General features: G+C 38.2%; 1 protein-coding gene across 11 annotated transcripts in view; it reads left to right on the top strand.

Annotated features, from left to right (window-relative positions):
* Window positions 1–27,273, top strand: part of JAKMIP1 (janus kinase and microtubule interacting protein 1) — a 157,925-nt gene that overhangs the window by 46,393 nt on the left and 84,259 nt on the right. For 9 of the 11 annotated variants that reach the window (XR_008577083.1, XR_008577081.1, XR_008577084.1 and 6 more), the window contains exons 1-2: window positions 13,619–13,809; window positions 26,053–26,327. Coding sequence is in view for 6 of the 11 variants with exons in the window: in XM_054825245.1 (XP_054681220.1) it covers window positions 26,199–26,327 (129 nt within the window). In the remaining 5 variants the exon portion in view is untranslated. Of the gene's footprint in view, window positions 1–10,768; window positions 10,964–13,618; window positions 13,810–21,241; window positions 21,541–26,052; window positions 26,328–27,273 lie in introns of those variants that run through there. The other 2 variants (XM_054825246.1, XR_008577082.1) reach the window with 2 other exon arrangements.

The raw sequence follows: 27,273 nt of genomic DNA on the forward strand, positions 1-27,273 counted from the left end.
GGGGTATGTCCCCTGTGCCCCTCGGGCTGGCTGCTCCCCGTGTCACCACTATGGAGCGTGGCTGTGTTACTGGGACGTTGCACGTTCCAGCTCGAGTTCCTCCTGACCTTTGTGAACAGCAGCGTAATGCTCTGGTGGGGTCACTGGGGCTGAGAGACCAGGGCGTTACGCAGCCCAGAAACGGACTTTTCCTGCCAAATCTGTAGCCCTTTCTCAACAGCGTGTAATGACAGGATCCTGCTTTGTCTGTAGCATATGTGGTACTGTGTGTATGTAAATTTATATATATATATGATAAAAATCTGTGTGGAGAGGAAGGAAAAAGGATTTCGGACACCAGGCTTTGGGACATGTGTTTCTACTTTTAATTTATTTACTTAGTGGAACAAGGTGAGTTTCTCTAACGTATCCTGAGAAGGCTGTGGCAGCTGTATTCTTAGGACAGTCAGATTTTCACAGCTGGTATTTCCAGTTCCTGCTAGGGAGGCTAGTAGCTGAACTTCATGATATAAAAATGAAGGTAAAGCTGCATTAAAATATAACTCAGTGGATTTCTACCTTTCCATTCCTTAATGACCAAAATCGTTCCAACATATTTTCCTCAGTCCTTGTTTGTAGATGTTTACTCCTCAGGAAAGGCCAGCGACTCTTTATACTGGCAAGGCAATGTTTGCAGGCAGGAGCACTCACCTCGCTTTTGTTAAATCCAGCTGACGTCGGTGGCAGAGTTAGACGAGGTCTTGGGCATGTAGTCTTTTAATCAGGCCTGAAACACAGGAAGCAATCTTCAAAGGCCAGCTTATGCTGAGCTAAGAAGACTTGTTCTGACTTTAATTAGATATATATCAGCCAGAACCTCTCTGGAAGAAAAGGTATTTAGTACTCATGGCATACAAAGGATATTATTGTGATGAGGAGGATGGAAAGTAGTGCTGAGGTATTTGTCTCCAACGGGGAAGAGAGAGAGAGTTCATTCTTTGTAGAACATGAAGATGGGAGAGGAGATGAGGCAGAAGGAGAGTATAATCCAGTATGTTAAAAAAAACAAACCAAAAAACCACAAACCACCAAACCCCCCAAAAAAACCCCAAACCAAAAACCCTGTATTGAGTTTGTAGTTTTAGTATCTAATAGTCTTAGACCTTTTCTTTATATATGGGAGGTGTGTCTTTGGTGCTACTGTTGAATTAAAGAACCACCAAAAACATCAAAGCCTTTGCTCTTTCTGGGCATAGCAGTAACTCAAACAGGGCTTGTAGCGTTCAGTCTTAGGGACTGAAAATCCTGTGGTAAAGAAGTTGCACTTAACATATATCGATTACCTGTTTTAAGAAGTATCACTAGCTCTTTGCACCTCTGGATACCTAAATTCTCTTTGACTGGTAGATGCGTTTTCAGTAATAGTTGTAAAATTCTGTGTGACGAGTTGTGAAGTGTGCAGCTGTCAGACATGAAATCCTCATGGTAGAGACATCTGGAAAATTCAGTTTGGTAAATAACTAGACTAGAATTAACAGAAAACTAGATTTTAACAGCCAGCATGTTTACACATTGTGGCATCTCTACAGCACCCCCTTACAGTGCTCTTTGTGAAATGGCTGGAGAAGGATGTCACTCCATTGCTGGGTAATTGTTCCATAAAGGCAAGTACCTGAAGAGACTTTGGATTGATTTTTTTTTTTCTCCCATCCCCCATTACTATGATTTTAATTGGAAGCAGCTCTCTGTTCATATAAAACTAACATGAAGTCCTTTACTAAAAGATAGTGATGTCTTTGTATCAAACAGTGCCTGTTTCAAACTGTTACGCTTGTCTTTGTTTAATTGGACTTGCCGAGGTTTCTGGGAGAATGCAACTTCTATCATCTCCTCCTGCGAATCACTTTAACATGCTGTCTCTGAGCAGAAAAATATCCCTTTTATGAGTAGGTGGAATAATAGGCTAGCTGAATTCTGGTATTTATTAAATGTTAAGTCTTTGTCAAAATCTGGAAGAGAGCACTGGGAAGAATTTGCGGATGTACATACATGTGTCACTTTTATGATCATTATGAAGTCTTTATTGAGTACGCAGGATCTGTGCCCTTCATAGCTCCCGTGAAGCTGCTATGCTCTGAGAAATGTAGATATTTGTAACCTTGCTGTTGGAATTGAAGCATTTACTAACTATTTACTACAAACCTAACATTAGTGAAGTTGCTCAATTTGTGTCTTAACAGAGCTAATTGATTCTGTTAGATATAGGAAGCGGGGTTTTCCGTCCCAGGCGGGGTTAAGTGCTGAGCTGCAGTCCGAGCACATACGGCTGGGCTGCCCTGAGTCCTTTTCACAACTGGTTGCTGACTCATTGGGTGACCTTGAGTAAACCTCTTCCCTTGGCATACTCTGCCTGCAAAGAAGTACTACTAGCAATGACCTGTGTAGTTATTCGTGGATGGGAAGTTCTGTGAAACTGCGGATTTGATGTAAAAGATTTGTTTTGTTTCATGTTTTATTGGCCTTACGATAGGCACTGTGTGTTGGTAATAAAAAGTCAGATGGGGTATATGTGCCTAGGGATAGACAGGAGGGAACTGGGATGGAGAGTTGATAACTTGTTTGTAGATGGGGTGTTGAATGACTTTATCTTTGGCTTCCTTGATTTCAGATTATATGCTAGTTGATCCTGCGACATTGTTTCAAAGTTATTAAGAGGGCAGTCTTTTTAAAAGCAAAAATAAGAATAAGAAAAGCTAGTGCTGAAATTTAAAAATCAAATTTCACCCAACTTAATGTTACTTCTAATTTGACCAGGTTTGGCTTTTTATATGCATACACATCTGTGCTTAGGAATATACATCGCACAGACTTAGAAAAAGATAGTAGCGTTATGGTGAACTGTCTCTGTAGTGGGTCTTTGGCATCTTATCTACCCTCTCTTGACAGATAATTTTATCCTGCTCAGACAGAATATATTCTAGCTTTCCAAATCTTTGACCTGTTTCAGATAGCTACTGTTCTTCCTTCCCCCCACCCCCAGCTGTCAAAAAAAAAAATATTGAGTTACAAGGGTTTGTAAAAAGAGCAACCCCTAAAGCCAGGAATTTGTCTGAAATTAGTGGAAAAGTTTAAGGGAAATACTACGTGATTCTGCAAGATCTTTGTAACTTTGTAAAGCAGAAGCTTATACGTTCCCAGTTGTTCACACGATACCAGCTTCCAGCTGGCAAAGATCCTTGGGATAGCACTTGGCTCTCGCTTTGGTTGGAACTTTAAACGTACTAATTTCAAATTTCTCTTATTGAACAGCATATTTTAAGACTGCTGGTACCTCTAAGGATCTGGCTTTTAAAAGGAAGGACTGCCATAGAGCTGCAAGAAAAGTTTTGTGAGTACTTTGTCAAAACCTCTGAAAAATAAAAACACATACCATGAAGCAAGTATCACTTTTGTGACACAGTGCAACTTTCTTAGGAGCATGCAATGGAATTTAAAGACAATGCTATTATTTGTAACAGTAGTCACACGTGGCAGTTTCCAAACTCATGCTAAATGCTGATGTGAAAATTTCTTACTTTTTAATTAAAATGATATCAATTAAGCTAAATGAGTAAATTCTAGCCTTGCATAAGAGGTTTTCAGGGTTAAGATACAGGAAACAGACTTCAAATTGTTCAGACTTAGGAATTCAGTTGTGTCTGTACAGGGCCACCCGTATGTATTTGCTCATACCCATATAAATGCTAAATGAATGTTATACATATTTATATACTGCATGAACTGCTGAGGCAAAATAGCAAATAAACAAGCCATATGTGAGAGAAGCTAAAAGGCCTGAATAGCCTAATAAATATTGCATTAGACTTAAGTTTAATAAATACTAGGCCCTGAGGAGCACCAGTGGAAAAATTGGAGTTCTATTTGGAAGCTGAAACCTTTGCTTTTCCATTGTGTGAAGGACTTTGGACATACAGATATGTGTAATCGCCTAATCAGTGACAGATGTATGAAGAATCCTTGTTCAGGCTCTAAAAGTACAAAATCTTTAATATCTGAAGTAGCAAGGAAGAGAGTTAGTCCCTAAGTAAGCTTATATTCCCTTTGAGGGCCAGTCTAACTGGTGATCTCACGTCACTTTGATAATGCAGTACTGAATGCTGAGTGTGGGAGTAGGGAGGAGAAACAGCCTTGTAAACTTCCATTCTTCCAGACTACATCTTTGAGTAAGCTGTATAAGAGCAAGACAAAATAGCTTCAATTGCTGGGTCAGTCCACGGCACAAAAAACGATTGTCAGCAGCTTGAAATTGATCTGGAAGCAAACTACCGCCAATCGAGAGGAATGACACAACGTCTCCCTCGTTCTTACCGCATTCAAGGGGTGAGCCCAGAGGCTTTGTGCGGGCTGAACTCCCCACTGGGGCAGCGCCAAGCCCGCAGAGCAAGAGGCATCAAGTCAAGGAATGAGTTGCGTAGGACTGTTTTTGAAGCCTGTGCGTGGCTGAAAACTCCCCCTGGATCTGCTTATCAGGCAGAAAAGACTGTATAGAAAGTGTGTTGAAGCGCATTGATTTTTTTCTTAAAAGTTCTTGAGTAAAATCACTGGTGTTTAAGACTGTATAAAGAAAAGAATATTCCAGCAATTTTCTTAATGCACTCAACGCTGCTCCTACTGAAGTGCTAAACCCACCGATTTTATTTTTTCCTGTAGATGATGTAGTATGTATGGTTGTATAATACTTTGACATTCCTGTCTCTCTTGCATTTATATACATCCTATGGTAGCATAAACATTAATGTTACACATGTAAAAGGACAGTCTGTTTTTGCTAGGTCTGGGAAGCCTAAAACCTGTTAGCTGTATGGAACCTATCTAGAAGCTCATTTGGTGTGAGAGAAGGAGTCTCGCAGGGGAGAGCCTCCAGGAAGCAGGTTGGCTCCTTTGACAGACTTGGGAACAAAAAGAGCCCACAAACTTATGTAAACAGGCTGAGAGGTGTCATCGGTCTCAGCCTCTGGCAAGGAAATCTGAGTTGGGGAAAACACTTTATATTGAGGGTGGGTTTTTTTTTTTTTTTTTTTTAATGTATAAAAAGACTGGTTCTTGGTGTGAATGAGGCTGTGTAGTCTCTGGCCATGCTCACTGAAAACTTACTGAATCTGTTTTTAAAAAACATTAACATGCTTGATATTCAATGAATACAGAATGTCATTTATAACTTCATTAGCTAATTATTGGTAGTCTTTAAGGGCATAATTTCACATGGATGACTCTTCCCCCACTCAATTACTACTTCATCGTGGTCATCTCAATTACCAAGAAAGTTTTTGTATATCTTTGTTACATAGTGCTTATGTGTAATAGAGAATATAGATTTGCCTACTTTTGCACACAAAAGCAACTGTCCTGCAGTTTGCACACCATATTTGTCACACAAAATATAGTAAATACCGTAATTAATTTTCCAAGTGTGTTTTATGATGACAAGCAGGTCATACTCATGTTCTTCTGAAACACCCGCTCAAGAATTCCTATTGTTTCCTACTTTAAAAAACCCAACAAAACAAAAAAACCCCAGAAAGAATAGGAAGATTTTTCTTTGTATTGACAATATAATTAAAACAACAAGGTGGCAGGAACGATATCAATTCCTATGAAAGCACTGTCGCATGATGCACTGCCTACCAGCCATTTGTAAGCCCTCCATCTGGGAATTGTGGCATTCTAATCTGCGGTAAGGCAATATAGATCAACACAAAACCACGCTTCAGTTGTTGACCTATTTTTGGTAGTCCACCATTGCTGACAGAATTTTAAAGGAATCCCAAAGAGTGACTTGCTAATGGGGATGCCAAGACAGAAAGCTATAATGTAGAGGAGGCCGGAGAGTGAGTGACTACTTTTATGTCTGTCATCCAAATAAAAATTTTGTGTTTTGTCCACCAAAGACATATTTTGCAATAAAAACAATGGATTAAAACAGATCAGGAAAGCTTCCATCAGTATTCCTGGTAGTCATCAAAGAAGTATTTGTAGGCAAGAACTTGCTGCTTATCATGTCTTTGATTTCTGCTATATCAACTTCAAAGTTGATACTAAAAATAAGAAGTAGGAAAAAGTTCCCCAAGTCATTCTGCCCTCTTTAAGTTTGTTCACTATATAAAGGATGGAGATGGTGGTTGCACACTCTGCTAAGTGTACGTTGTTGAGGATATGTGGCATGGTCTATAAATGTCGTGTCACAGTATTTTCTTGCTGATAAGCCTTTCCATTGGAAGGAGGTGCCTCTGTGGCATGATCTGTGCTGCTTCTGCCTTGGGCCATGATGCATTCCTAATGTTTTGCATTGAAGCTTCCATTTAAATTGTCTTTGCTTTCTGGTGATCCTTTTAAATATCACTATTTTTCTATCTGCTTTTGGTGCAGCCACAGCAGAAGGCATCATATTTTCTGGTTGTAATATGGTGTATTATGTGGAGACTGAATGGGTAAAGGAGAGAGCAAGCCATGTATCTATCTTGGGTACAAGTGTTTGTTGCTGATGTGTTCTGGCTGTCGACATGTCAAGTCCCATTCATGAAGGGCTGCATCTGTGCCACTTTTATATAAGTGTAAATAAATTCTTTGCTCTGCTGGAAATCCCAGGGAATCTGTTACCAAAGCAAATATCGCATTCTTAGAAATCAAAGACTGGAGGCAAGAATGGGAAGATGCATTCTTCTTGCATGTAATTTGTATGCCTGACAAATAGATGTCTTACTGAAAAATTATAAATCAAATGAATATTATGGATATAAGGCTTTAGAGTAGAAAACAACATACTATAGTAAAATGTCATGGGGTTTTTGAAAGAAGTATGCTTTTTTTAATACTTGAACATCTGGTGGTAAAAAGGAACCCCTTCCCTCCCTCCTCCAACTGTCGATTAGAATAACTTCTGACAAAAAGCCAATGGTAATGTACGTTCTGTTACAAAGCATTTGCCAAGCAAAACTTCTAGCAACTACTGCAGAGGACTCACAGATGTGCTCGGCACTGTATTCCCAAAGGAACTGCCTTTTATTTTGGTCATTCTTGTCACTGTCTACCATGTTTTATGCTTAGTCATTTTAAAACCAAAAAGCCTTGTTTCTAAAAAGTCTTCAAAATGTGGATCAGCTGTACAAGGATATAGGGAGGGCTCCTGAAATATTCAGGCAAACTACTTTGCTGTTACCGTGTGTTAGGGATGTGATTGTTTATCTCATTTTTTTTTTTTCTGCTCTGAAGATTATAGTTGGACCCTGCCTGTTGCTGTTTGAGGTGTGAGGACAGGAGGAAGGGTTAGTACCTCTCTTGTATGGAAAAAGGAGTTCTTTTGAGATGCTGGCTCTCCTCCACTCCCTGCCGCCCCCCCCCCCCCCTCCCCCCCCCCCCCCCCCATAGTCCACAGACCTTGAATGTATGGACTGTACGTGACATTACCCCAATTGTCAGGAGAGTTGTCCTCAGCTGTTCTACTTCCCAAGAAGAAATCTAAAATATCTCTCCACCTTAGTAATTTTTTTCAAACCACCTGTAAGTAATGCACTCTGTTTAAGAGTTAAAATGGACTAAGATGTCCCATATGAACAGATCTGGCTAAAATATCAGAAGCTGAGCGCTTTGCCTATTCTGGGAATCTAAAGGAAGGGTGGAGGTTGGTATCAGTGTTTGCTCTCTTACCTTTAAATTTATGTTGCTCTCAAGATACCACGCTACCTGACGTGATGGAATAATGTGTGAGAAACAGAAGTTTCACCAAAGGTTCTATGTATTTAAGTTTGTAATTAAAAAACTCAAACTTACTTGGATACTTTTTGACCTTTCCTATTTGGGAAGTGTTGACAAGTGTTACAAGTCATTGCCATGTAAACAGAAATAAAACCTTCATTTTTATAACACTGAACTTTTTGTCTAGAGAGCCATTATATAATAAAGAACTTTATTTACCGTGTACTGCCATAACTATGGCATATGAATATGTTGGTGACTTTATTACATTGAGTGAAATTAGTAATTTATCAAACATCAGCTCATGTGCCAAATTATTTCTATAATAGTTTGGGTTCTTTGAGGAGTTTTTGGTGTGTATGATATATTTTGAGTTCTCAATGAATTTGAACAAGTGTGGTTTATGCTCAGTTTGTTTGTAGATTAGCAGACACGTTTCCACAGCAACAGCCTCCCCTCTTTATCCTTTCCCCCCTGCCATTAGAAGTAGATTTAGCTTAGCAGTTACTGGAAATGAGAAATTAAGTATCCAATTATTTTAAGTTATTTTTGTATTACCGTATCTTTTAAGAAGCTATAGGAAGATTACTGAAGGATTATGGGGTTGTAGGTTTCCAGTGGTTGCTGGTAATTCATTGCGAATAGTACTCTAACAACTTCTAGTGACAGGCATAATTAAATGTTCCCAATTTGCCATAGTTTCTGCAAGATTTATTGCCAATTAGTCTTCTTTTTTTAATCTCCCTGGTATGCTATGCCACTGAAACATCCTCTTTAGAAGGTAGATGATGTCACATTACTATTTTTATTATATACGCTATTATTACTGCAACTTGAAATTGCAGGTTCTAGATCTATGTTTCATCCTTCTCTCAAAACTTTTGTAAACGCTGTTCTCTTTGTATAGGGAAGCCTCCTGGCTAAAAATATTAAGATACTTATTTCCAAATTTACTAGAGAATTTAAATACAACTGTTGAAATTAATGATAAGTTTTCTAGAATCTAAGAACTTCTCCTTTAGAAGAATTGGTGTTGCAGAATGAATAGATCTGCTAAAACTTAAGTACATTTTTAAATGTAGACAACTTATCCAGATAAGTTGTGAATTTGAAGTTGTGGGTTTTTTCTTTTTTCTTTAGAGTCTTGTGGGTATTGTTCTCTTTTCTTGTCATCTGATTGCTGTCTTTACTTGTCTTTGACAAGTAAATTCTTGCTCTCTCCTAGATATTTCTACATTTCCATGTTAACATGGGAAAACCTCTTTCCCTTTTCTTCAAATGAATTCAGATTGCTTCCTGAAGGCCAGAAGAAAGCAACAAAATGTTGTTTTATGTAGAATAACAATTTTGGAATATTTATGAACAGGGAACTCAAAAAGGATGATGACAGAGTGAAGTTGGATGTATCTGACGTCATAAAACCCAGAGGCTCTTGGTCTCCCTCCCTCTCTGAGGACGTTTGTTACTACATAAATAAATAGAGTTCCTCTTTTCCAACCTTCTGTGCTACTTAAAGATGCTGACTAAGCTGTTTCAGCACTTTGATCTCCTGCCATGATCTGGCCCTAGCTGTACTTTCATCCTCTTGAAAAGTATTCTCTCACAGCAGTGAATTTGGCCTTAAGGAAATGAGTATGCAGATTGTTTTTTCTTTCTCCATTAAATACTGCCTAGATGGCTGTCTTTACTGAACAAATAAACTGGTAAATTATTGCCCGACGATTTAGTTTTTAAGCCACTAACAACAGATTCGACTCGGTAACCTTAAACAAACCACAAGAAATAAGTGCAATGCTTCCCAGAAAAGGAAATAATTTAGGAGTTATGTTTTTGGAACTGGTACCGTTGGAAGCAAGCCTGATGTATTTTATGTGAACTACAGCTTTTCATGAAGACTTGAACTATGTACGTGGTAATGGATACATCCATCATGTTTCAGTGCTGTTCAGACAGGGTGTCCTGCCTGGGTTCCAGCTCCCCTGCCCAAAAGGCAGGGAGCTTGATCGATTCTGCGTCACATCTGCCAGCCCTCTGCTTTGGAGACCCCAGTATGGCCATGGCCGCGCTACATGCTGCTGAAATTTGTTTGCCTTGTCCGAATCACTTTTACTCAATCACTGACTTACACTTTCACACAAAGGGCATACTATGAGAAGATTTATTACTGAGGAGACTTAACTGTCTTTTCCATACTCCGCAGCGTAAATAAAGGTGCTGTCGTAGGTGTTTAGAGACTCTACGAAAACTGAGGTAGATGACACTCATTAAGGAACTTGACTTTCTTCTAATCATTAAGCTTTCAGAGTGCTATTGTCCATAAAGATATCTCCTTCAAGATAACTTTATTTCTGTAAATGGATTTTTCTGTGCATGGAAAAATATCAATCCAACAAACATGTAGTGTGTATCAACAAAAATTTGAATGCTTCTGTTGTTTCCCTTGTGATCAAAATATGTTGAAATAGTCTCAAGAAATGTGAAGTGAAACAATATCAAGGCTTTGTGCCTTGATATCATTACCTTTGCTGTACAGGCGAGTTATACACAGGCAGAACAATAGAATTCAGGTTTTCCTGAAATTCGCTCTTGTCCTTTTTTCAACAGGACACATGACTTCCTTATGTTGGTATATTTTTGGTATTTATAAAGATCCATAGCAATGGCCAGTCTGTATGTGACAATTTATAGGTGGCCGCCGTGACAATTTAAGCCTGTGGCCCCAAAGCCAAGAAACTTGTGTTGAAATGGAATACAAATTTAGTGTTAGCTATGCTGAGTTAAGAGTCTGGACTGACCTGGTCTAATAGTCAAATAGCTTAGCAGCTTTCATCGAGGACCATCCGGCAAAGACGACCGTGAATTAGACTCTGCATATTTGTTCTTAACAGAAAGAAGGTGACACACTTGTAACTTTGCATGATGTCTTATTCTGCTTCATTTTGTTACTCTGTGTAAATATTTTTTTCATTGTATTGCTACCACCAAAGCTGTTAATCAAATCTGATTTGGTTTAAATCTGTTTTCTTTCGTTTAACAGATGATGTCACTAATATTGCTCAGAAGTCCCTCCTTGCTGATGAAAAAGAGAACGTGCCAACAGGACTAGGAGTTGTGGTGTGGAAAGTCCCAGTACAAACATACCTAGTGACTTAGTTACTGGTGCTGCTCAGGCTTCACCTCTTTAACTTAAAATCGAACACAACTGCCTCAGAAACCTGTGGACAAGAGAAAGGTACTGTGCATTGCCAGCATGTTGTTTGGGTAGGAAGAGAATAAATCTACAATACAGATATGATATTGTCTCTAATAAATTGATAACATCATTTGAAGCTTCAAGTTTGAATTTTTTTTTGTACTGAAGTAGACTTTAAACCCAACCAGATTTTACAGGCAGTAAAATAAACCAAATCTGTAATAAGTTGTGGGTTTTTTGGTCTTTGCTTTAGTATATTTCTCTTTACACAGAGATTTTCTGTGTTCAGTGAATAAAGTTATTGATGATATGAATATTTTCTTACTCATTATTTATTTTTAAGGCATTCCCCCCCTGCCTATGGCATCTAAAATTGGCACTGTAGAATGTTGCTCAGTGTCTTATGTTTATCGTATGCTTGCTAACTTGACCACTGTCTTGCTTCAGCTACACCTGTCACCATTAATAAAGAAGAACGGCTTTAATTGCTTTAGGTCTCAGTTGGATGCTAAGCTGCTTTGATAGACTTTCCCAACCTTCTGTTGATTTTTATGTGTTTATAGTATGCACAAGTCTGGGTATTCAGAAGGCAGCTATATATGGTATGCATAAAACCCCACCACAATATTTTGGTTGCTTCAAGGACCATCTACTATATGGGAAAAAGTAGCAGTTTCCCTCTGTTGGAGAAGTATGGTAAGGATGAGAGTTTAACACAGTGCCTAATTCCTGGCTTTTTCATCTTGTAGTAGTCCTGCAGTGGAACTGCAGTGATGGTGCAGTTAGTAGGGTTAGAAACAGGAGAACTGGGCAACCCCCACCTGGTGTAACTGTCCTTACTGCAGCAAAATGCCATTGGCCCATCAAAATGATATTTTTATCTAGAAAGATGTTGCGAATATAATCAAAGTTTGTGAGAAAATCATAATGCAGAAAGAAAAGGAAAGAAGCAGTAACCCAGGAAATATCCTTTCCTAGTGGATATTTTGCAGTTCACATATTGAAGTTGTTGCTGCTTCGCTGGTTGTGAACCTTGCCGTTATATTGGATATAGGGCATAGTGCACACTTACTTTTCATTTCTGAATGGGAGGGTAAAGTAAGGCAAGTGCTATGGGAAATGACGGCTGTAGAGTGCATGATCATTACTAAAAAAATTTATGAAGAAGGAAAGAGTAAAGTAAAAAATGTAGGGTACAGAACATACCTTAGGGCCCCTCTGGGTAGTATTTGCTTGTCTTCCATGACACTCAAGTACAGCTAATGGTTCATTAGTATCTTTGATTTTAATGATTCAGAGAATGTCATTGTACTTATTGTAAAACAACATATAAAGAGTGGAAAAAATATGTCTAAAATAATTTGGTATGCATTAATGCTATTAACTTTTACTATACAGAATAATTATGATAACTAAATCTGTTTTGGGGGCAACAGATAAACTAATGTGACCCTAAATTCTCTTCTGTATTTGGGAGGGCAGTTCAACATTTACTTCTGACTGGGTTTAACTCTTTATGGTAAATGCGTGAGGAGCTTCAGTCATAGATGTAGCTCAAGTAATCATCTTCATATCTACTTAATAATAACAGTAGATGACACTTAACTCTAAAACCAGCTGTTGAATATTATAACTTGGCTTTCTGCTAAAGTGAATGCATTTTGATTTTTAAATCTCAAAGGAATGCTATTTAAAGATATTTCTGCCCCATTGTGCTTTAGTCTGTCCTGTTCCTGTACATCCAAACAGTTGAACATAGATTAACAAATTGATTTAGACTGAACATTTTAGCTGACTCTGCATAATGAAAACAAAATGCTCCAAATGTGAGAGAGTCTTCAACTACTAATGTATTTTGGAAAGTGATTTTTTTCATGTGCAAATTATCCATAAGGAGACTTCCTATTACTTGGGAATAGGAAAATCTGGGAATAGGAAAAGCTTATAAAAATCTGAGCAGGGGGATTTCATCCTCTGGATTGCTTATGCACATTTGTTCAATGCTACAGGGGAAAAAACCTCCCTACTTGGTCCCTATTTGTCTTATCTGATTAGTCATATTTCTTGCATATCGATATCTTATTTATTTGGCTAGATTGTTTCTGATGTCTCCATGCTACCTCCTCAGAATGGTGGTGTAAACACAAAGATTCATGCAGGAACGGTGCTGTTACATTGGGCAGCTATGTTCAGGCACTTTGCTTTCGAGAAAGGCTGGCTGCTTCTGTGAAAAACTAGGATTGCTGCAGTGTGTTGGGTAGAGGGCCAGGCACATTTTTTAAAATGGCTCTTTGTTTTGCTGACAGACCATGAAATCTGCTATAATTTATATTTTTCCCTGTCCCTAAATTGATGTAAATTAAATTTAGATAAACTTTGGTATTACTTGCATATTTCCATTTTTTTTCTTAACATCCTTGGAACAATCCATCTGTGCTGACTAATCCTCTGTACAAATGCTACTTATGTTCTCTGCCACGTGATTACAGATCCGTTACTCTTCAAACACAGAAAAGAAGTACTGTAACATGCTTGTGACTGACTAGTCTCCCTTACTTGCAGATATAACAAGGCAGTACGTTTGGGTAGCTGAGCACTGTACGGCTGCTGGCAGAATTCCCACACGCGTTTTACCGTTAGATAAGTCTGTGGCTGGTAATGGTCGTGTTGAGATAAGGTAGCTAATGTTTCACTTAGTCATCTAGAAGTACTTGTCTGTGTCTTGAGTGTCGGCAAGAAGTGTTAAAAAGAAAACTAAACAAACTTTTTTGACACCTTGGAGAGATCTTTTGTATATTAAGCTGTCTGATATTAAGCATAACAGATCGTCAGGCTATTGTGAGGCTCCTTGTCTATCCATAAATGAGTAGGAATGGAAAAAGAAGGTATGAACTGTGAGAAACCTATAGTTTACGTGGTATGCATTCAACAAATAGTAGTGAGAGACCGTGAAGCTGGCAATTTTGACAGTTCTTTAGGATTGACCGTCCTTGTAATACCTGGTGCTTTTTCTTGGTAAATAGGCTCTCGTGGTTATCGATGTCTTCCTGGCTTTTTGTTTGTTTTTCTCAGCTCTTCTGTTCAATTAACTTGTAACTTCAGTAGCTCTGAATGATGTGTTACGAATATTCAATAGCTTTAATAATGTGGTCTGATTATGGCAATATATGTGGGGGGGAAAAAGGCATGTTTTGTGCATAGCATTGTATAACTGTTGATTTCCAAGAGAATAGTTTTGAAGGATGCAAATTACCTCAGCACCTGAAACTTATCCTTTCTGGAGGAAACCCATTCTGGGCACATACAGGCATACTATATTTGTACATATTTATGTTAAGTATATTATGAGGATCTTTGTACTACTAGTAGTCTTAAGCAGAAACATATTTTAAAATGCACCTTTATGTGTTTCCATATTATAATCAGCTTGGGCAATAACAATCGATTTCAGGTGGTTGCTCAGTAGCTCAGTACTGCAGTTCTGCAACCAAATACTGTAGGGTGGCATAAGGTATTATTTTGAGGAAGCTGGGGAAGGAAATAAATTCTGTTTCAGTTATGTGAAATTAATCTTAACTTTAAGAAATGCAAAGGGGAACCAGGTGAGGGAATATACTGACACGTAAATGGCAAGTGTCCAATGTGTAGCAGAGATGTTTCTATTGCTTCACTGAGGAGCTTGCATTTCCGTATTGAGGAAAGACTTTATTGCCTTCTGGTTGTTTCAGACAAGACAAGAGATAGAAAGGGGTGCAAAAATTATAGTACTTTACTGTGCTTCTGAGACTTAGCCTGATATTGTTTTGCGTTTGGGATCAGTTGCACTTCGTTCCGTCTGTTCGACAGTGGCAGTTTAATATTTCTGTGCTTTTCAGGAAACTGTGGGAAGCTGACTTCCCATCTTTCTCAAGTAAAACAACTTGTGTTAAACTCCTTGCGAGAGTGCGGTTGTAACAATTTCCTGCACAAGAATAATTTTATATTTCACCTGCCTTACATTTAGTGATCTATATATGAATGAATTTTTGAAGTTAATGAAGGGGGGGAGCTGGGAAAGGGGGTTATATTGCTGGTGGAGAGCAGTTTCTAGGTGTGCTGGATGTTATTACAACCCAGGAAAAGAGAACTTTGGTAGTAGAAGGGAGATAAAAGGTATTTGGGCATTTCAATTAACTCCCAACAAGCAATCTAATATTTAAAAGTGGACTCTTTAGTCAAGACAGTGAAAGGAAACCCATTACTTGGCTGTTTACAGGTGAAGACCTGCATATCTCAAAGGAAACATCTACTCATTTCCTATCCTTAATCCCTTAAACCATTTGGGAAGAGTTAGTGAAGATCTTTATGATTTGATGTTTCCAGATTTCTTCTGCTAAAAATTAATAAACAGTATGTGTTTGTAGCGTAGCATAGCACACCCCTGGGACAGACTCCCCAGGGTGCTGGGGAGTAACAGACAAACAGCAGATAGGACTCTTATTTAGGCTAGTCATAAGAAGTGGGCTACATCATTGAGAAGATTAGTTCTCTTCCTTTATTAGAGCCTTCTTAAACAGGCTCCATTCTGGTATTCCCCAGGATACATTCTGCACCCACACCTCCCTCCCCCACCCCCAACTTTGTAAAAGCTCATCAAAGTTTTGCTAGTATAGCTTTGCTGTTACACACCAGGTGTAAAAAAAATTCAGTGCTACTGCCATAGCTGTGCTAACTTTAACCTTCAGGTGAATCTCTGAATAAGATTTTGCTTTAAGTTTAGGGAGATGATGTGTGATGTGGAAAGAATAGTTCTTTTGGCAATACCCAGTTCCATATTTTTCCACCGAGTCTTCGTTAAGACTTGGTGTGCCTGTAAAGAGGCCCCTCTGCCTAGGGGATGCAGTGGGGAGAAGGACAGAACTAAGATCAGTTCATAGCAGAAATAATATGAATATATTTTTACACAACTGGATGCAAAGTTGGTGTTGTTACTTACCCTATTTACATGATAATGCACCTTGAATAAAGATTTTTGCCCATGATTTACAGAACCGTTTAGACCTTGTAGAGAAAGGCCTTCTTTGCAGGCACCATGGGAAGGAGGAGGTTGTGGTCATAAGGAATGAAGCATAAACATCTTTCTTTCAACCACAGAGGCTCCTGTAAGCTTTAGGTGACACATCTTGGCCTCAACTTTATGTAAAACACTGTACTGTCTTCATGGTCTGCTCTCTGCAACAGCATACTGAAATGAAAACTTGATTTCCCAATGAAGGAAAAATGTTATGTGGGTAAAAGGGATGAGGATATTTTCTTCAGAATGAACATTAAATCACTTTTTAATTTCCCTAAATGCCCCAAACAGCCAGACTATCACAGTCTTCAGCAGTTTGACATAGATACACTGCTAGCAATGCTCTGCCCCCGTAAGTTGGATACCCCCATAAGCTGGATGCGCAACTTGCTTACTAAAAAGTTCAAAATTGTGTGTACAAGTAATCTCTGTTCTGTGTCTAACCATTCTTTCAAATTTAGGAAGATTATTTCCATATATATATTTGTGTGCATTGATTAATTTCTGAACTTCAGAATACCTTGGGACAGTCTAATCTGGGCAGCAGTTAGGCTCAGTCTATAGTGGCTCGTCAGATTAATTCTGGAGTTTTGTATTTATATCTAATTGCATGTTTATCTCTTTTAAGCTGAATTAGGACTGAATTTGTCTTTTTTTCTTAACATTCTGAGGGATGCTATCCTTAAAATTATGATTTTGATACATGTATCTGAATAAAAGTATTTGCTGCAAGTATTCATGGCTACCACATTCAACTCTAGGCATCTTCAGAAAGCACATTCGTACTTCTGGTGGCCGACTTGCCAACAGCCTTTCCAACAAGCCTGGCGTGGTTTGAATCAAATTTGCTGGCAGTTACAGAAAGGCGTTTTATTGGTAGTCTTCTCACGGTAGTGAAGCATTTTCAGTTTGTGGATATTGGAAGATTGTTACACAAAGAAAGTCTTAAGCTCGCAAAGTTTCTCCTCTGCGCTTTTCTTGTGCTTTGTCATGCTTGTCTCTGTCCTATTTAAGCGGAGCAAGACATGAAAGTTTGTCTCCAGGCTCTTGCTGTGTTAGTATCTAGCTGTGCCTTTTACTGGCTGCAGTTTTAAGCTGCTGCACTGCTCCCTTACGGAATTCAGAGAGTTGAGAGAGGAAAGAAGCTGTTGTCCGGCTGAAATATCCGGTTTAAATATATTATGCCAGGTGATGCAGTTGCATGAGTCAGTCACCAGAGTGACTTAGCTTTTTCACTCCAAAGAACATTCACTCAAATATCAGTACTTGAAATGCCAACGTTAGCTGGCCGATTATCAGAGTACTGTTAGAAAGTTAACGGACCTTGTGAGGGAATTGCAGTTTTGTGGGACACTACATTTGATGATTCCTGCCAACTAACAATTATAAACTCTTGCTAGGTTCTCATAAGCCTCATTTCTCATAACACCTATTCAGTCTTGCATATCTTAATATTGTCCTCAGAATATCTTTCTGAGGTAAGCAAGTGTAATACCTGTTTTCCTGAGAGATTAAGTGATTTGTTCAAGGTCATACAAGGAATCTGTGATGGAACCATAGATGGAAACAAAATCTATCAAGCCTTAGCCTGTGCATTGCCCATAAAATAATAATTATTATCCAGTTAGATTTGAAATTATATATGAATGTGGGATGTCTTACTTAAAGAACATTGAAGTTGAGCAGGAGTCCTTGAGAAAGCAATCAAATATAAGTTTGAGGTCGTAAATTCCTGAGGGCAGGTAGAGACTTTTGGGGGATTCCATGACTCTTCAAAATATAAGCAACAGCACTGCCAGCTCTGTAGTGTATATATTTATTTTGGTCTCAGGAAACAAGGAACTTGGCTTTAAAAGTGGAGCATGATGGCATTTTTAGAAAAAAATAAAGCATGTTCTTTTATCAGTCTTCCTATATTACTGGAATAGACTAACATCTTCATTTTGGCTAAGAGTTCTGATTTTAATGAGAAGATTTGTCGACCTTGAGCTGCCCCTTGGTAGGTGAGGCAGTTTTGTCATTAACTTGCTCAGAGTTACAACTTTCTTTGTTGTGCTGACTAATGTGTTTGTGCTGCTCTGCACACGGCTGTGTAATTCTTCTGTGATGGAGCAGTAAGGTGGGAATGTGGGCTGGCTGGCATGATACGTGGTACCTTGCAGGTTTAGTAAAGGTGATTCGTTGCACACAATAATTCTTGAGATCAGAGATAGTGGAATCAAATCATGCCACCTCTGCTTCACTGTTCAGCTGGTAACTAGCTCACATCCAGATAGGCTTTTTCTCCTTCTTACACCTACTTGACCTTTCAAGTCCATCCTATTGATTTACAAAATCATAAAGTAAATATTCAGCATTTGGTAAAGTGTTAGACTACCTCAGTTTTTCTTTCGCTGAGATTCCATCTCTCTCTTGAGTCATCGAACTGGAAATCTGAACCTCTCTCCCCAAGCCTGTCAGTTGTCTTGCACATTTTCTACACAGCTGTCATCCCTGAATTTTTCTTTTTTTCCAATTTCAGGTTTTAACTATTCTAGCCCTTTACAATAAAAATAATGATGATGATGGGTAAACAAAAAATGCAAAAATCAGATAAATAACTAAATAAAAGTGGTCCAGTATAATCCGAAAGCCTATATTTGGCAGAATGATTAATCTGTGGGGTGTCAGTGAATAAAGATATTAGAATCTGTCTCTATATTTGCCCTCGCTCTAGCCCTAGTTGGGAAACGTTACAACTTGCCCTTTCTTCCTGCACCTATTTTTGCTCTTAAATACTACGCGTTAAAGGGAGCGCATCCCCTCAGTGAAAGCCCAGGGACGTCCCCGCATCGCGCCCCGGGCGCAATCAGAAGGGTGGGAGGCTGGGCACGTGTTGCGCTAGGCAGCAGGCATCTTGTCAGGTCTCCTGCGTGCGCTCGAAAGAAAGGAGTTGGCACAGAGCTCAGAGGAACGGCTCTGCCGAGAGCTGCCTGCGGTTAACCCAGCACCCTAAAGGGTCTAACTCTGTAACAGAGCTGGGTTTGCGAGGTTGTGGAGGGAGGGCTTTGTTTTATTATGTTAGTTGCATTTGAACTTTGCCGTTTTGTGCTAGTGTCTTATTTTATTTGTGTCACAGGACTGCTATTTGTGGCAGTTTGTCTTTTAATATGGGTAGTAGGGTGATTTTAATGATTAATCCACAAAACCGTGCTACACATGAAACTGGGTAAATATTAATAATAAATATTAATAATGATCACTCATTGAAACCAATGAATATTTTTTACTTACTTTAAAGGCCTGGTATCAAGGTCATAACTTTTTGAGACGACATTCAAATCAAGGTTTCTGTAACTCCTGGTACAGTAAAGTGTTGTGCAGCGCAGAGAGGGAGTTGCGGAGTGCATCTGCGTAGGGTGTTGAAGGGGCCAGCTGAGCCAGAGGAGGTGTGTGGCAGCGGTGGTTGGAAGGGGGTCTGGTTCAGCGCCTCTCCTAGCGGGGCTGTACCGGGGTCAACGCTTTCCACCACTTTTCTGCTGGGATATGCGATGTGATATGGTATTGTAAGGCAGCTGTACTGGGCACTATGGAGATGTCTCCAAGCAAGCTGTGGTGTTGTGCAAACACATTTGTTGTGCATATTTGCCTCTGCTTTTTGTTCCCATCCCATTACGTAAATTTGTTATTTTGATTGTTCTCTGCTCTTCCAGTAGCTTTGACCTGAGCAGTTGTAGCAATTTGAGGAGATGATCAATTTTAGGATACCAGACAGGGGTCTCAGATGTGAGGTTAGCATATTTACACCCAAAAGACTGCATTTCTGTTGTTGCTTGGTGGTGGAATGGCAGTGTCAATTGTCTGTAGTCACAGTAAATAGTCCATCTGAAGTTTATCTTTTTGAACTAGTCCTTCAGTTGCCCTCCAAAATAATCTGTAAAATCAGAGACCTGTTGTTCCTTTAAATCCTTTTCCATCGTGTAACTATTCTGTGGTTCCTGTTCTAAATGGCTTGCAAGGATTATTGAAGATATTGTCCCTTCTGTAAACAGCTTTAGCACAGAATTTAAAAAAAAAAAAAGTGTACATAATAAATTCACATTTATCTTGGTGACTGAATGGATTTGTGATGTCTTCCCTTCCCTCTCCCTTGTCCTCTTCAGCTCAAACATTCCCTTTTACTGCATATTAACTTGGGATAATTTCTTGTAAATTAAGAGCTGGCTTTTTTTTTGATGGGCTGCTTATGTCCTTTGGCTGGAATGAGGCCATTAATGTGCTGGATGCTATCCAATGGTGCGCAGTGGTACCAATCAAAAGTAATTATTCAGTGTTATGTGGTTGTCTGTAGTAGGTACGCATGTTTGAGGGTGTGTATAGGATTTAAATGAGTTCGATATACTTTTTGGGTTTTTGATGGTATGCAGTGACTTGGAAACATATTTTAGTTGCATGTGTTTTCACAGATGCATACATGACATGCGCAACCGGTTAACTGAAGTGAAAATGAACACATTGGTGAAATTCATTCTGAAACTTGCCAAACTCTAGTTCTGTTAACTGCTCCGTGAGGACCTGGAAGGCAATGATTTGTGATGGGATATTAAAACATGGGTGCTGATTCCTGGGGCAATGGGAATTTTCTGAAAGACTGTGGAGACGCGGAATCTCAGCAGATCACACTTCCTGAGGCACCATTGAAAAAAAAATAATGGAAGCAATTACTATCCTTGGCAAAAGAGCTAAGTGACTTACAAATACTACGCTCATCCGCAGCGTATCATCTACTACTGAACCTTCTGAGTGAGCTGTTATAAAAGCCTGACTCATGCTACACTGGAACCTCTGCAAAGGAAAGAAGTTAATTCTGTTCAACTGTGCTCAACAGGATTATGTTACTACGAGCTCTTCCTGCAAAACAGCAGTTACAAACACTGAGAGCTTCCTGGTGATTGCTTTCCATATAGTTTGGCCCTATAGGTATGTTGTTATTACAGCAAGAATGGCTCAGGACTGTAGGCTGTGAATCTGCAAAAATGAATGTGGAGCTGTTAGTTAATAGTAAAAATGTTTTTGTTTTTATCCACCAAAAAAAAAAAATCACAAGTGGCACTTACAAAAGCGTTCCACTGTAAGGAAACTCTGCAGTTCCCTAAGTGGGATAGGATTTAAAATAAGCCTCAAAAGCTGTTCTGTTATAGAAATAGATCTATCTCTGTACCTAGCTAATGAGCGGGTATCTAAAATGTGACTAGCCTACAATATACTTAAAAAATTATTCTGATAATTTGTATTTATATTTTTTTGGCTGGGAAAAGTATTATTTTTACATCCTGAAGAGATGCTTTTACTTTTATCCATTCAGTCACATTTTATTACATAGAACTGAGAATTGAAGCAGGAAATGTAGGTCATCTGAACCTTGTGAGAAATGTGCCTTGAGCGTTGGGAGCTATGAACGCTGTCTTTCCCATACAGGAACTGTTTGATTACGGCTGGGCTCTAAACTATAGCGTAGGTGAACTGGCAGTTACTTCTGAAGTTGACGTTGTACCTGTGTCCGCTGCTATTGTCAGGTGTTAGGGTAATAAAATTTATTTTTTAAACTTCTTCAATATTCAGAATTGTGTTGCACTAAGAACGTACTTACATCTCATGTTCACAAGCATAATAAGGGTTATGGGTAGCCCAGTAGTAGGCTCTGCAGTATTATAGGAGAAAGGTTGAAGTAAAATGAAAAAATGCTATTTATGCAGAGGCAAAGTCTCTAGATGAAGTGGTTTTCTGGGGTTTTTGTGTTTTGTTCCCCCTCCCCCCCCCCCCCCCCCCCCCTCCCCGTACCTATGTTTTTGCTTGGTGTTTCATCTGAGATGATTCATTAACAACTTTACCTTCCAAAAATCATGTTGAAGCTGAGTAACGTTGTTCAAGTCTGAATCAAGACTGGAATGCTGAATTTTGGATGACAACACTTACTAAATTTTTATTGTTATGATGTTGTTTTTTCCATATTTATTACTTGAGTTTATGAGTGTGCTTACTCTTCCTCTTGATTACTGTTTATTACTGTAAGGCTCACTCTCTAAGCATATAGCTCTCCACTTATTTTTGTGTATTCAGTACATAATCATGTTTAAAGATTTGCATTTCTTTAAATTGAGTTATTTTTCACTAGAAACTATTAAGTTCCTTCTTTTCTTACTCTTAAGTAATGGAAATTCTTTGATGCTACTTTCACATTTTTTGCAGTAATTTTTCTTTTTTTACTGTTATGTTTTATTGATATTTAATATCTAGAAGCATCGTATAGCAATTCATGACTTAGTTCTAGGACTTTCTTGCTAGAACCAGGGAAGAGATTGAGGTAGTGATAAAGTACATCCTTTAAATCTGTAAAGCAAATAGGAGAGAAATTGGAAGTTATTATTGGAACACTGTTCAGCTGATTGGTTTTCCAGGTACCTTAGAAATGTAATGGATTTCCTAAAATGTCTAACACACATGGAGTATTAATATGCTAATCATTTCAAATATTTTGATCTCTCAGATGCCAATCCCCCAAACAGTTGGCTCAAATCCAGTCAAGTTTATTTCTCTTGTTGTTACTCTTCAATTACAAGTGCCTCTATACCTATCAAGTACAGTGAGGCATTTGATATGTTCCAGAGACTGCTGAAAAGGTGACTTGTGATTTAGAATCCATTCCTCTTCCCTATCCTTTTTCTTTTTGTGAAATATAAAATATATTCAAATAATTTAAAGGTTTGCAATAAGTGCATAGAACTCACAGCATAGGAAGTGACTATTTTTAGTCATGGAATGATTGTGGGACTGTATTCTGGTGGCTTCATGAACTTGCCTCTCAGCTGACATATGGTGAGCTAATAAATAGGTTATTCATTGAAACTTCTGAGTCAGTAAATTCAAATTTTTTCAGAATAGAATATTTTTTTCTTCTTTCTTCACAGTGTGGTTACAAGTTTTAATTTTATTTTTTTTATCCTGACCTTTATCCAAACAGTAAATGTGGGTAGTCAACTAGAAGAGAATCTAGGCACTCACTGGTTCTAACCCTTTCGTTTGGGAATCAAGATGCATGCTCTTCTGCTGTAGCCCTTGTGTGTCTGGGCTTTGTGCCTCTCAGTGTATAGAGAGGTTTGTGTTGCCATAGTTCCTGCTTTTGAAAAGATAGGCTGGAAGATGTATCTAGGGAAGAGTCAAAAATGGAAATGTTTCTATATGTCCACTAACACAGGGTGATGGGTTGTTTTGGGTTGTAGTGGTGGTTTTGTTGTTTGGTTTGCTGTTTTTTTATGAATGCCTATTAGAAAGGGCGATTGTTTTCTTCAGGTTCTGGGTCTAAGCTTTTGTTTTACCTGAAAGGTACAATTTTTAACTGTTGCACGTTACAGGAAAAAGATTGAGAACAATGTTTTGAGATTCCCCTTTTTTTTTTTTAAATTCTAAAGAGTACTTCAAAGAGCAGTGCTGAACTCTTTAAGGCTAATATAAGTGCTAAATGTAACTTGAACAGCTTTAAATAATGCATATTATATTTAGACCCCCACATTTTCAATGGCAGACCACAGCATTATTCTGGTCCCTTACCGTAGGACTTGATTTGTTAAAGGGTTTGAGTGATGGTGACTCTGGGATAGACTATGAACTCTGCAGTCATTGAGAGTTTTACATGACCAGGACTTCAAAGGCAGGCCATCCCCTGAAGTGCATAAATGTAAGTTTAGATGTTCATATTGAGTAGTCTAGTATCTTGGGAACATGGTATGGTCAGGAGAGATTATTGTTACTGAACAAAATATACATGGTAATTTCAAAACACTCTCTTTTTCACTTCTCTGGATGTCGTGTATAGCCACATCAAGCACAGTTACCTCACTTTCTCATTTTACTGATGGAGAAGCAAACATGTCTATCACTTAAATGTTCTTTATTCCCAACTGTAATTGAGATGGAGGTGGGAGAGGATCTAATGAGGTTAAAATTCATGTAGTCAGGCCAGTGAGGGATGGTTTTGGTTTCCTTAATTTAGTTAATCATCTACTAAATTAAATCATAAATAATCTGGCTGCAGCAGGAATTTTTTTTTAGTAAGGATTTCAGGAATAATTCTTTGACAGTATCTGAAAACCCTAGATAGCCTTTGAGATAAGGAACAATTCATTTCCCCTTGCACCACTGTAAACATTGTGGAATTATTATAGATGGGATTTGCACATTTATGTTATTTTAGATTTTCTTTACAAATTGACCAGGGAAATAACACTAGCAACCAATTTTGAATTCAAATTTTCCATACAGTTAAGGATTTTGGATGAAATATATTGATTAAATAGTCTCTAGTTTTAGTCTTCAGCATAATAGAATCTCCATGGATTAATAGCACGAAATTCTTTTATTGAGAATAATAATTCCTCAAGTTCCCTCTACTCACTGAAGAGTTCTTTGTTTCAAGTTACTGTAGGAATATTGCTAATCTATTTTTCTTGAATCAACAATTATGTGTAAAATCACAGTAGCACCAGTGTTTTGTAAGGTACGTTTGATACATAAATAAAATTAAAATTTAATTTAACTTCCTGGTTTTCACACATTATATATTAAAAATGCTCACTATAATGAATTTAAGGAACAGATTAAATTTTATTGCATAGCATAAACCAATAGATTATTAAATTTGAAAGGAAAGACATCTGATACTACAAAGCAAAACAATGATTTCACTTAAGTTACTTCAGCAAATAATTGGTATAGTTGGTCTTTTTTCAGTTGCTTTTTACAAATGAAAGAACTCCGTGGGCATATTTTCAAACCGACTGAGACTTGAGATCCTGAGTTCTGTTTATACTTCATCTGATTTGGCTTGTCGTTCTGAGCAAGATATTTAACTCCTTGGTTTCTGTTTACCAGACCTTAAAGAGGAGAATAAAACTTACCTATTGAGTTGAACTCACCAAATGGTGTGTGTCTGTACACACCTGAGGTATTAGTTGTTAACCCTTTAGAAACTACGTGCTAAAGAATGCATGTTACTTTCATTCTTACACAATTTCTAAAATAACTCCAAGGCAGAAGTAGATTGGAAAGAGCAATTTATGGCAATTTGGTAGCAATTTTCTTGGAAATATAATACTCCAGGAATGTAGTTCAGTATTAAAGTAGGAAACGCTCTGTTGGCAATTTAGTGATGAAAATCATATGAATATCTGAAACAAGCAGAGGATGTGAGTTTGAAACTAATTCGGCATTGATAACACTTGTTGCTCAATTTGTTCTTGTGGAGCACCAGGTTATTCTTAGAGGAGAGCAAAGAGGGGAAAAAAAGCCACAGATTAAGCTTCTATAACTACTCACGAAGCAAACTGATCATGGGGTTTCCTAATTATTGGAATTGGGGCTCTTTGTCTAATATTCTCCTTGAATATTACATAAAGCTGATTTAAATACTTGAATACTTTGTAAGCTTAGAGGCATGCTGGGGAATGAAAATGACGTTAAATACCATCATGTTTTGATTACAGCATTTCAAATAGTATCAACCCTGAACATAAGCAGTATATGATATTTTAAAGAAGGAATTTTAAAATGTTTTTCCAGTTTTGTTATACCTTTTCCATATATCTTGATGCTGTGAGACTTGATAATTATGAAAAATACAATTATAAATTATAACGGATACATTACGGTGAGAAGTGCTTCCTTCTTACTACAGGAAATAAACTATTCCCACTGAAACTCAGCTAATTTATGGTTGTCCCTGTGCCTCTTGGGAATCCTGAGCATGGACCAAGTCAGGTCTTGAATAAGATACGATTTCTGTTTATATGCTATGTTAATCATAACTGGAAAGAGTTTTATTTCCATGGACATCAGATTACAGTGGATAGGGTTTAGATAAGATGATGAAATATTGTGTAACTTCTTTTCTGATCTATTTCTTTCAAAGTCTACTACACTATGCAATATAGTATATATGACAAGGAAGTTCAGTGTGCTTTAAAACTGGATATTAAGTCTGATGTTTGATTCTGCTCAATGCTGTAGCCTAACTCTGTTCCCACTACTTTGTTTCTTCCAGGACATGAGAGACTGCTCCCATGATGGCAGAGATTTGTGTGAAAGATTTTGTTGAACACTGTGTGACTCTTAAATGCTAAAAGCAGAAGGCACTAGCTGGTGGCTCAGTGTGGAGCAAAAATTTTATTTTAAACTTCAAAAATAATTATGTCAAAGAAAAGTCGTGCCAAGGGAGAGAAGTCCGACATGGAGATTGAAACCCTGCAAGCTGCTAATGAGGAGCTACGAACTAAACTAACCAACATCCAGATAGAATTTCAGCAAGAAAAAAGCAAGGTATTTGTCTGTCTATATTTTGTGGTCATTTTTTTTAACAGTAGCACTGCTAGAAACTGGCAGAGCTTGAATCTCAAAGTAATCCACTACTAAAATGCATTAGCCTTAAAAGAAAAAAAAAATGCGACAAAGTGAAATCAGAAGAACCACTGATGCACTGAAATTGGTGCCAGCTATTTTATATAATGTGCAAAAGGAAGTAAATACCCCCGAACATCCAGTCACTGAAATTTGCAGTCACAGCAATACAAATTGCATTAGCTTAATATGACTTAAAGGCAACAAGGGAGTTTTGTATTTGATCTTTGCACTGAAAACTGTATGTTTTAAAAAGAAGTGTCTTCAAACATCAGCACCGTATTCAAAGCATGTCACTTTAAATGCCTATGGAGAATGTAAATTAAATGGAAATCAGCTGTGTAGGTGTCGGGATTTGATTTGCTGAGGTTGTGTGCCATTGCTCTGAGCGTTCAATGATGCATCCGATTGCTAATGAAACAGGTCTATCAATATTTGTCTGTCTCACACGTGTTCAACAGGTATTTGAGTAATCAAGAGAACACCTAGGAGAAATTGTTCATTCGTGAAGTACATATATTTTTATAAAGATTAGCATTTACTTTTATATAACATAGAATCATAGAATCATGGAATTGTTTGGGTTAGAAGGGACCTCAAAGCTCATCGAGTTCCAACCCCCCTGCCATGGGCAGGGACACCCTCCACTAGACCAGGTTGCCCAAAGCCTCATCCAACCTGGCCTTGAACACTTCCAGGGAGGGGGCATCCACAACCTCTCTGGGCAACCTGTATCTCTGTAGCTGTTCACAATATGGACAAGCCAATGAGGTTATTTCTATTCTGTTGGTGCATTTGGCTTTGGACAAGACAGTCCTGGAGATGAATCCCTGTGGAGATGGATTTATCTGTGTGTGTTTGGTGATAC

This window comes from Grus americana, chromosome 4, assembly GCF_028858705.1.
Source record: "Grus americana isolate bGruAme1 chromosome 4, bGruAme1.mat, whole genome shotgun sequence".
In the NCBI taxonomy this organism is placed as follows: Eukaryota; Metazoa; Chordata; class Aves; order Gruiformes; family Gruidae; genus Grus; species Grus americana.